Source organism: Coptis chinensis, chromosome 4 (assembly GCF_015680905.1).
Source record: "Coptis chinensis isolate HL-2020 chromosome 4, ASM1568090v1, whole genome shotgun sequence".
NCBI classification, from domain to species: domain Eukaryota; kingdom Viridiplantae; phylum Streptophyta; class Magnoliopsida; order Ranunculales; family Ranunculaceae; genus Coptis; species Coptis chinensis.
Window position 1 is genome coordinate 69243909 of NC_141459.1, and position 12314 is coordinate 69256222.

At 36.8% G+C, this 12314-nt stretch overlaps 1 protein-coding gene across 1 annotated transcript; it reads left to right on the plus strand.

Moving 5' to 3' along the window:
- The first annotated feature begins 3081 nt into the window (after nt 1-3081).
- LOC147504547 (eukaryotic translation initiation factor-like protein) lies at nt 3082-12060 on the plus strand. The gene is made up of 6 exons (XM_086557370.1): nt 3082-3608; nt 3694-4657; nt 4778-4965; nt 6523-6559; nt 8068-8135; nt 11323-12060. The coding sequence occupies exons 1-6, from the start codon at nt 3508-3510 to the stop codon at nt 11816-11818; spliced, it is 1854 nt and encodes a 617-aa protein (XP_086413496.1). The 5' UTR covers nt 3082-3507; the 3' UTR covers nt 11819-12060.
- The last annotated feature ends 254 nt before the right edge of the window (nt 12061-12314 follow it).

Consider the following 12314-nt stretch of genomic DNA (forward strand, 5'->3'; position numbering starts at 1 on the left):
AATCAATAAGAATATGAGTTTTCTATATTATTGATCATATAATTTGACTGAATTGAAACATTATAAGGGGATAAAAACACATATTTGAGGACTAATCAAAAACCCTGTACAGACATAGCATTTAGGTTAATTATGTGTTTAATAATCATAAATTAATTATATTTTCGTGCTTTTACAGGTTTTCGCACTCAACATAAAAATAATGACAAAGCCAGTATTTAAGCACGAAATAGTGTGTATGCATGAAGTATTCTGATTTAATTAGCCCACATGAAGCTTAATGAAGCCTGACTAAAGCCCGAGGACTCAAACATAACTTTTCCAGGTCAGAATGGGATTAACGTGCTGAAAAGCATCAAACTTTCGACGCCCATATCTTATGAACCTAGACTCCAAATTCGGCAAGCAAACTATCAGAATGATTAGTGTGACGAGATTTACTCAAAGGTGGGACTTTATAAAAAGTCAACTTTCAGACCCACCACTGGTCAAAACATATAGGGCCTACTATGCGGACCCACAAGATTTGGTTCTTCATTATTGATCAAGTCAAGCTCTCAATAATTTGTGCCCAAGTCAAGCTTGATAATTGATGATTGAAGACTTTTGTGCACACCACTAATTCATTTTTTGTCTAGATTAGAAAATGGATATGGAAGAATTAAATGGTGTGGTTGATTCACGTGGGTGGAAAGGAAATGAAGTACTCCCTTGATATTCTTAAAGAGGTGGAGTCTTCAAGGGGAGTTTTTACCTTACACCATAACTAGTTTTAGACTTTACTCCATTTTTAGTTCTACACTTTTCACCAGGCAAAACTTCTATTTTTCTAGTCTCCTAGTTTTCTTGTAATTAAGCTTAAGTTTTGTAACATCTTTAACTCTCAAAGGCTAATAAATATTTTCTTCAAGTGTAAATTTAGGAATTCTTCTACTTCTCCTCCTTTCTAGCTATTGTCTTTGTTATGAATTTGTGCATATCTTGATTCTTATGATCATGAGCTAAACCCTCCATTGTGGAGGGTTAATGAAGCTCATGTGCGGAATTTGTATCTGTAAAATGGTAAAGTCACTAGCATTATGAATATCAAGCTTTACTTGATATCCTACCACAAAATGGTAGTGTCCGGCCAAGTTTGGAATCTGGACCTCAAGATAGACTCGTGCACGCAACCCAGGTGACACTGGGACTAGTCGCATGCACTACTACTTGGTGGAATCAGATTGTGAACTTTGGACGGGTGGTGCAAGGTCAAGCTAGGAGTTGAATGGTACATTCAGAGATGAAGTACTGGTTTAACTTCTTATGCTAACAATGTTCTCAGACATGACTTCGTTTTGTTAGGGACCAAGACTTTAATCCGTTTCAAGTTTGTTTATGAACCCAAAATTTGATTAAGAGACGCAGTGATGAAACTAGATCATTATTAATTGATAGTTAAACCTTGCATGAGTGGATTTAGTTCTCCACATATCTCTTTCTATCTATACCTCTCTTTTGCATTAAAATTAAGTAATTAGTAAAATTAAAGTTTTTAGTAACTTGTAATCCAAGTAACGTAGTAAAGTAGTTTAATCGATATCAATCTAAAATCCTTCTCACAAGTTCCTTAGAGAGTAGGCTCCAGTGAATGATAAACAAGTGTTCAGGACATTAGGTTTGGGACAAAACCTTTGCTCGGATTATATTTCAACATAAACGTGAGTGAGGTAACTTGAACAAATTGTATTTGAGTGTGTGTGAGACTAAAATCCTATACATATACAATAGTTCAATTATCAATAGGGTCTTGGGGATATCCTACTACTTTATATGTTTCAAGTAGGGTTTATATGTGTGGGTTAGCTTATGGGCCAAAAGTATCATTAGAGTCCATTACATTACATACAAGCCCAAAAGGTGCCAAAAGAGCACGTCTTTTAATGTAGCGCAATTCATGTCTATTTGTATTAGTCTTGTGCGAGCGGGCTTTATATCATTAGAAAGATCTTCTCGAGCCTGTCGTTTTGACATATAATGGGCCTTAATCCGAGGTCTGAGTCAAAAGTTATATACCCAATTGAATTTCTATTAACGTTTAAGCCTTTTTGCTATCCGGATTGACTTTTGCTTGACCTCTTTAACGTGGGCTTTTTGAAAACTTTTTCGTCTTGAATCTTGGCTTAAGTCCATATAATTCTCCTTAGCAATCAACTACTTAGCTCCATTTTATGCAAATTTGACCTCTTTTCACACATACTCAATTCCAAGCCCTGAAACATACAAAAAGGAGTAAATGGTACGTGATTCATTCACATTATTATAAATACATTTGGCCTAAATGCATAAAATGTTCTTAAGGGGTTTAAACCACAGCTTTTGGTGTTTATCATGGGTCTGAAACCTTTTCCATCTCTTCTGCTTCATATGTGTTACTTATTACCTTAACTTCATTGCCCAACACAAAACCTTGCAATTCTTCTTGTAAATTATTCATTTCTTCTTCTAACATCATTGGCTCAACACAATCCTATAACAGAAAACTGAAAGTCATCTTCTTCGTTAGATTCATATTTAAATGTATTGCCAGCTTCATTTCTCTCACTAACAGTGGGACCAAATTAAACTTGTCACTATAATCATCATCATTGTCTGAGTCATTGTCACAATTCATTTCCACATTAGCAACACCCATTCAATTCCACATCAGCAAAACATCATTCAACTGCACATCATCAACACCATCCAATTCCATATCACCAATATCATGCATTTCATGAGCATATGCATGTTCCAATGCCTCCATGTATTCATGAATATTCTGACTACAAAAATCATGGTCTAAGTCATCTAACTGAGAGTCTGAGACTGCTAAATGTTCTCAGAGACTCCTTCAACAAACCCTCACTATCTCTTGATCACCTAGCTTAGACTGCACAATCACTTTCTCAGTCCCCTTCATCACATTGTTACCTTCATTATCAGAAATTTAAAGTAACAAAGGCTCTCCATTATGTCTCATGAACCTTCTTATAGGTGTCATTGATTGCTTTAGTGGGAACGTATTTTTTTTAATTAGCACACTATTGGATGTGTTTTTTTACGCACCCATTGTGTAAATTTCTTTGTAAAATACATGTGGCTCTTATGAAACTATGAAACCATGGTAGAGAGAGCGTACGTGGTCGTGTAAATTTACACTATCCATTACCCCTTGGTGATGCTCTAATCCGAATCTGAAAGACAGGCTTGAAAGCCGAGGCTATGTCATTGGGCGGGCTGTGTACGTCATGAGCGGTTTAGCCAGTAGCCACGGGTGGGTAAAGTGGTCACCTTTAAACCTGACTCTCAAACCTTTTTCCACTTCCTTGTTCTTCTTCAACTTTAGCAATTTTCCCGTTCTCTCTCTCACCAGAATTTTGAGGCACAATATAAAATAGTCTTCACGGGCATCATTTATTATTATTAAAAAAAAATCTATTATTATTAAAAAAAAAGAAAAAAAAGAGGGAGAGGAAAGAAAAAAAAATGTCGAAGAAGAAAGCTTTCAGCGGTTCAACAATGACGCTGAAAGACTTTCACGGTGGTTCCATTCCATCTGATCTCCCTCTCCCTTCTGCTCCCGGAATGTAAGTTTCCCATCTTACCCCTCCAATTATTATTTTATTTTAATTCCCTAACTAATTATTTTCTTTTGTTCAATTTTATTACCAGTGTTGTAAGACCTACCGATCGATCCGGTTTCGATCGACAGATACCAAATGCATGGGGAAATAGATCAGATCATCGTATACGTCCCGGATCTTCCGGTAACAATAATCGTAATAATAACAATTATGATGAGAAAAGTAATTTTTTTACTCATAGTTCACATATGGGAAGAAATTTTGATGAAGATGAAAGGAAACCATTAGATGGTGTATCCATTCCCCGACGTACCGTTAGTGACGATACTTTTCGGGGCGGGCCAGTTCGGTCTGAACCCAAACCTGATTCTCCTGTTGGGAGATTTAGTTCTCGGTCAGTTACTAGTCCAGTTTCTCAATCGGCCAATCCTGTTAGGTTTTCTGGATCGACAAATGTGCATACACAGATCCATAGTGGTGGTCAACAAGTTGGTGGTGCTTTAGTTCCGAATGCTTGGGGGACTAGGAAAGAAGTGGCGAGTGTTAATGAGCCAGTGCCGTCTTCGAATTGGACTGGGCCGAATGCAGTTTCGAGATTTGCACAAGCTAGTGCACTTGAGAAGGTGTCTTCGGGGAGATGGCAGTCTAAGCATTTAGTTGTTAATCAACCTGATGTAGAAGCTATTAGGTTCTCGGATGATACTGATTTTCGGTCGAATTCGTTTAGTGGGGTGGAGAATGAGAGGGGAGATTTTAATGGAATGAGGGGGAGGTATGAGGAGAAGAGTCGGGTAGTTGAGGATGAAAGTTTGGGCGGTGGGAATGTGTATTATCAGGAAAGGGTGATGCCCCAAATGTACACTGAAGCTAAAGAGCCGAATTTATCATTCAACCGTGAGGTGATTCGTCCAGCTTCTACTGAATGTAAATTGGGTGGGTCACAAATGCAACCCGTGATACCTGCCGATGTAGTCGAACGGCCTAAGATAAAGCTCCTTCCAAGATCAAAGCCATTGGAGACTTCGGAACCACCTATCGTTGATTATAAGCAGGTAATGCTACTTTTTTTGCTAGTTGTTCGAAGCTGGATTTCTAGTTTTATAATCTGAAAGTTGGGTAATTTAGAATTTTATTTTATTGAATGTTTATAAGCAACTGTTCTCTGCAATCAGGGGTACCGACCGCCATCCAATCCCGGTCATGTGGAAACTGTCATTGAGTTGCATGCAAGTGAAATTTCAACGAAACCGGGATCTTCTGGGAGTGATGGGGGAAAGCGGGCAGTGGAGAGGCCCAGGTTGAATTTAAAGCCGCGGTCCCAGCCTCTTGAACAATCCGAAGGAATAGCTGAAAGGGAAAGGTTGGTAAAAGGTTTCCAAGTTTTTTTTTATAGAGTTAATTTGCCTGCAGGATTTAATTGCAGTTCTCTAAGTGATATTCATAAGTGCATGATGATTGACAGAAATTAAATATTTTAAGAATATAATAGTGTAAGAGAGATATTTGGATAATGGAAAGAGAGTAAGGCCCATGTAGTTTTGGAATTGTTTCACCCTCTTTATGGATTTCATAAATACGAAGTTTACTGGTTGCTTGTTGTATAGGCTGTTACGGCTATGGATTCTAGAGCGTATGAGCTCACATTTTTACAGCGTCTTCCTTTCAAATCATTGTCCTCATTTTCCTCTCTAAAAAGTGGAAAACTCTAAATACTTTTGTTGGAATAGCCTACATCTTGTTTTCTTGTCATCCTTCTATAGCAACATCGAATGGTAAGCAAATATTGAATAACTTACATCTTGTTTTCTTGTCATCCTTCGTTTTTCCCTTGGTAGTTGGTACACTATTTTCCATGTTTCCTTTACGTATTCCTTGAGGTTTTTAGTCTTTCACAGATTCAAACTCAACCTACATATAGTTCTTGAGGATCTGATTCCTTTCGTTGAAGCTATCGTGTTGTAACGTTAACTCTAATCATATATAACAAAAAAATTGATTATTCATTGTATGGAGTAATAATATTTTAATAGCCCAAACAAGTGACAGCTCACTATGCTAAGCTGAAGTTGCGTTTGGATTGACTTTTAATGGGTTCAAGACTGGTGCATGGTTACTGGTGTGTGTTGAAGTCAACTTGGTTACAGACTCACAGGTGCTCCATTCAGCCCACTAATCTGAATTCTTTAAACAAGCTGAGCGAAAAAAAGAAGAAGAAAGAGATTCCTTAGTCTTGTTGTTGTACAGGTTATGTTCAATGGGTCTTCTAGAATGGTGGATAATTGGATTCTAATGTTACTCTGATGTCTGATTTACGGTGCAGTAAAATTATAATTAGCCTCAGTTTTTTTTTTTTTTTTTTTTTTTTTTTTTTTGCATTTGGATTGACTTTTAATGGGTTCAAGACTGGTGCATGGTTACTGGTGTGTGTTGAAGTCCAACTTGGTTACAGACTCACAGGTGCTCCATTCAGCCCACTAATCTGAATTCTTTAAACAAGCTGAGCGAAAAAAAGAAGAAGAAAGAGATTCCTTAGTCTTGTTGTTGTACAGGTTATGTTCAATGGGTCTTCCAGAATGGTGGATAATTGGATTCGAATGTTACTCTGATTTACGGTGCAGTAAAATTATAATTAGCCTCAGTTTACTTAAATAAGCGTGATGACAAATATATCATAGATGTAAAACTGATATCTTAACAAACTTAGGGTGTTAAAATGACCGAAAATCAAGTCAATAATCAGAGCGTTTATGGAGAGTATGATGAAGACGAAGGAGATTGATTTTATATTTGTTTCTGATTATTTATAGTCATGAACTGCTGTGAATTACTTGGAATCAGTATACTGTGCATATGTATGTGACTATAGCAGAATTAATTTCTTTGAATTAACGTTTTTTGTTAATTTGTTCATTTACAGGAAAGGTTTATTTGGTGGTGCTCGCCCTCGGGAACTGGTAAGCCCTCTAAATTTTATTATCTCGAATTCGTTACGATAGTAGTGTTTAAAATCAAAATTAAAATTCTTTGTCCACCACATTAAGTACGATCACCTTACTTCTATTAATATAATATATTCTTTTATCTTCTTTTGGAGAAGACAAGGAGCAAAGCCTACTGTTCACAGTTGACATTTAAAGGTTTTAAATAGGGGAGCACTCCCTCTCCAGCCACATCCTACCCACTCCCAAGACGTACAAAATGAATTAGGACTTATTTTTTGTGGATATGATCTGCTCACAATGTAGATCACCCTCACAAAAAATCATCCTATTTGGATATGTCTAACCTTGCGAAAACTAATGTTCAATTTTGAACTTTTATCTAATGGTCCAGCATTTTCTGATTTCATAATAAGATTTGATTAGGTTAGACATATTTGAATGAGCCGAAATTTTGTGGGCATGTTATTCATGGTGGGGAGATCATATCTACAAAATATCAGCCCTTCCCGCCCGTGTTGTATGTAAAGTGTGTAAAGGAGCAGTGTGATGTGCAAAGGGATTTGGAAGAAATTCTTATTTTAAGTTCCATGGAACAAGATCTTATTCCTACCGAGTGATATATTGTTTAATTACCAGTGAATTTATATTGTCAGAAGTTTGGAATCACAAGTTGAGTTGTAAAATTTTAGAGCTGAAATACCATAAAACGATTGAACACGCGTGTATATTGAAATTTCCAGGAATTATGCCAACTTGCTGTCAGTTAGTATGATGCAGGGTGACTAGAACTGCATTTATCGATTTAGTGAACTTTGGGTGTCTTATGTTGCTTTGTCTCTCCCAAAAGTGTTAATAATGTATAATAAATCCATAGTTACCACTTTTGTATGAAATGTTCCTATTTTATGTTTGAGACCTTCACTCATTACTTGTTACAATGCAGATTAATAACTGGCGGAAGGAACAATTGTGTAAATTTTAGAGTTTGAAAAAAATATTGAAGAGCCCTAAAGATTGTTCTTTTATTTCTAATCTCTCATTAAACCCAATAACATCAACTTTGCCTGCCCTTATTTGTAACTAGAGTTTACCTTGCTAACCAAAGAAACCAACTAAACTTGCCATGTGGCGGCAAACAACTTTATTAGATAAAATGAAACAAAGCAATTAAAAAGAGGGCGACACCTGTTACCTGCGCACGCTTGGGCTAACCTTCATTCGATTTGACAAAGCAATTCGATTGTCAGAACAGTTGAGTTATTTTTATGTCATAGAGGGGAAAAAAGAACTACAGAAAGAACAATGTAATGAATGTATATAGGACTAAAGAAGTCATTAAGGTTTTTTTTGTTAGATACATATCTGGAATCATCTGTATTTGACTATTTGTCTGTAATGCATCTAAAGTTTGCTTAACAAGAAGAATAGGTCATAGGCAAATGAATACATGCAGTACTTTGCCCTCTTGCTTGCTATCTTATGTGTGGTTTGTTGCTTGATACTGCATGCTTGTCTCTCAGGTTCTCAAGGAGCGCGGTGTGGATGATATTGTAATCAACAATGTTGAATTGAGCCAACCATCAAACAGGTAAAGAACGCTTTAAATGACTAGCAGGTTACTTTTCTACTATGACTAAAAATATATTGGAAACATTATAGTACTAGTATAACTGCTAGCAGTGGGGAGTGAGCAGAGAGGGAAGGCGGAGAGTGAAGGAGGGAGAGGGAAGGTGAGTTTGGGGCAAAGAAGAAGAGAAGAGAGTCTGAGGACAGTGAAACCAACGAAACAACATTTTGGGCCACATACCCCCTGGCCCAGAACGTTCACTACGGTCACTTGATTATATGAACAGGTACCACCTTCAGGTTGAATAATCATTTGCGGGTAGTTCTCGAATATTATGATATTCTTGGAGATGCCTTTTACTAGTTAGTAATCACTTTTTTTTTTTCAGTAATAAAATTTATGTACTGTTGACGCTTATATAATGTGGGCACTCCCTTATCTAGTAAGTAGGAGTGTGGATACTGTCATAGCCACCTTTTATATACCCTTGGAAATTTGGTGTTACTAGTTCCTCAACTAGTTTCTGTTTTTAACACGCTTGAACTACTAACCTTTGTCTTTATTATATATAGCTTGCATTAGTTACTGCTAGAAAATAGCATGGAAAGAACTAGTCTAAGCAATGAAAGCTATCTAATTAGTGATTAGTAATAAGTGCATCTGTAAAGCTCTACTATGAGGAGTATCACACTTTCAATTAACTATTTCTTGGACAATTTGAATGCATTTTTAAATGAAGGACTAGGATATATGACTTAAAAGCTTTGTACCATAAGACATACTATATTTTACAAATATTCCGAGTCCAATCTGTATCCACGGATGACACAAACAATAATGTATGGTAATGGTATGCCTCAATGTTTGGTATTTCTCTGTGTCGGACACTCGGATACACGTACACTGTATAAATGTAACTGATCTCTGTACCATGAAACTAGAACTTTGGTTCTTATGGGCTTGCAAGGCTGCTTTTAATCAAAATTTTTTTAACTACACCGATGATTTATCAAGATTTGCTTAATTTTTATGAAGATTTTCTTGTAATTCTGCAAAATCGTGGTACATTTATTTTGAGATCCCAGTTAATTTTTTCTTTATTTGCATATGGAACTCTCAAATTTGCTTGCAATAGCGCATCCAAATAATTGGAGTTTTTGCTTCGAGGTAGTTTGCTACTAGTGTGCAAATGGCATTAAGATTTTGTTTCTTGACTTGATTTGCAGTTGAGAACACTACAATTTTTAAGTCATGTAAGCATTTCTTAAACGGGATTTGTGACAAACATCGCCTCATGCCTAACGTATAGGACGGGGAGAACTCCTATTTTGTATATTACTTTCTGGCGGTTCTAGATTTTCGATGCGTCATGAATGGTGCATCTGCAGCGGTATGCATTTAGAATCACTACATGTGAAAATTCAGTGCAACATGTTGAACTGAGAAGGTTCAGTACAGTATGATTGTTGCATTGAGAATTACAATGCATCATACCTTTTAAAGATGCATAACATACGTAAATTGCCAAAATACCCCTTAGATTTCATTCCATATAGTCAAAGTACTCATTGCTAAAACCTATGGCCACATGGGAGTGTCCACATTAAAATAGAGTAAGGGGTGGATTCATAAAGTTAGTTACTTCTTCCCTATTTTTTGAAGCGTGGACTCGGACACTGTAGCAGAGGTCTCTTAAAAGTTAAAACACTTGTTTATGTTTAATCCAAGACCACCCCAATTTTGTTTTCAGCTAAGTTACATTCACACGGATATGCGTGTTTGTATTTGACCTGGATACGAAGTGTCTGACATGCCGAAATATCAAAAGATGAGGTATATATGACATAAAATATGTGTCCGTGTTGTGTACGATCAGCACATGTGGATATGTATCCAACACAGATTAATTTAAAATATGCCGTGTCCATGTAACATAGTTTTTTAGTCTTTTGTTTGTATTAAATCCCAAGCAAAAGTTCAATACATTAGCTTTACTTACATAGATTTTAAATGCTCCTTACTCAACATAATCTTAGCCCTTGTTATCTTTTTCAAGTCCATTAAGAAGCTCTCACGGTACTTTTGTCTACCAAATGATTACTAATAGATTAAGAGGGATCCCCGAAGTCAAAAAAGTTGTTTCTGTTTCGTTTTTATGAGGTCTATATCTTACACCTTAAAGCATTGGCTATTGGATCCACAAAGACACAAATTGTAATGATGTTTGCATTATATCTCACCTTAGAGCATTGGCTCCAGAAGGACAGGCACTCAGTCACACACACATATGCACAATTTATAATGAGGTTTACATTACATCTTGTGGCTTTGATTACTAAATGAATGAACCAGAAAATGGTTCTCAAAATTGAGATGATCACCTTCTTTCCTAGATTTATTTTAGTTTAGAACACTACAACCTCCCGCGAAACCTTCCCACGATTCATTTATTTATTTTTTCTAAATAACAAAAAAGTAATCAGATTTGTTTGTTTTACAAAAGAGAAGAAAAAAATATAGCAGTCACTGAGATTCCAGTGTTGTTCATTCTGCATTTATGTCTTGAAAGATTGATTTTGTGTGCCCTGATGCACTAATGATATGAGACTGCCAAATACTTGCGGGTCCATGCAATGGACTTCTGTCATATTTGCCGTCATTTTTTAGAGCTTGTCCGTTCCAATCTTTTAGATTTCAATAGTGATATACTGAATTTTACAGCTGGGAAGATCGTACGTCATGTCTTGAAAGATTGATTTGTGTGCCCCATTGCCCTAATGATTTTGGACTTCCGTCATATTAGCCGTCATTTTTAGAGCATGTCCTTTTGAATCTTTTAGATTTCAATATACTAAATTTTACAGCCAGGAAGGTCATACATCAGTAGATTGAAAAACTAGCAGGTCATTCAAGTGCAAGTTCAAAGTATTTGTGACGCGGGCATGTGCCTGGAAAAAAATAGTATTTTTTTTTTTTTTTTTGCCCTTTTCGATTATATATTGAATGAATCTTAGTAACCTCGATCCAGACATACATTCACATGCTTGATCCATAGCCATCATCTATTTTAGTTTTACTAGTTGTTGTTTGGAATTGTATGATAAGGCTTTAGATGTATATATACCTCCAAATTGTTTTGTTTCATGCGATAGATGATTTATGTCCTTTTAAATATATGAGAACTAATATCGCTTGTTGGCATTTGAAGGCTAAAGCAAGATCAGCCAAAGACCGAGGCAAAGCTAGAACCTGTGGTATCTGTTGCGGCACACGGTGATAAGGTTGAAAATATTCCTCATGAAAGGAGCGGAAAAAATAATGAGAGAAGAGATAACCGTGCAGACATGGATAAAACTGAAGTGAGAGGTTCATGGAGGAATGAGAATTGGCGGAACACTAGGGAGCCTGAGCAGCAGCAGCAGCAGCAGCAGGATTGGCGCCCTGAGCCAGAATCTTGGCGCAGGCCTGCTGAGCAACCCAACTCACCCCCACCTGATTCTGCCGGTTTGCGCTATGGGAAAGCTGCTTCAGCCATGGAGCTTGCACAAGCTTTCTCAAGGTCAAATTCAGGCCCAAAGACAGCTGATCGAGTTTCTGCTCAGAGGGCCCTGCCTGGTCGAAACCAGATACCTTTTTCTCGTTTAACTGATACCCGAGAATTTTACTCGGGTCCTACCCCAAGGCGCCAGATCAACGGTTACTGAATAAGATCGGTGGTTCGAGTATTTCATTCTTCCATCAGAATTGTGTCACAGGTATTGTTAATTATTAATATTGAGAACTTCAATTCTTATAGCACCTGCAAATGGAAGTTGCTAGAAGATGTAGCTTTCATATACCTGATGTCTGTGGAATGCACCTTAATGTTAGGTTTTTTATGGTTAAATGTTGAATTAATTTGTTTTCACCATTTGGGAATGGATGAGCTACTTTTGCTATGGTTAAACATAGTCTACAAGTGGAGGCATTATATCCCTTCATTATAATTTCAAATGGCAGTGACTATGCAGTTGACTGAACTGTGTCATTCCAGGCAGTGACCGAGAGTTGTAACAACTCAAGCCTTAGGAGGTTGGGCTCGTGGTCTTGGGACCACTTAAGGTTTAGGGTTAAATGAATATAAAAATATAAATAAAGAACATATAAATTATTCAAAATGTGATCTGCCTTTCTTACTCTGTTTTGAGCTGCGTAAGTCAG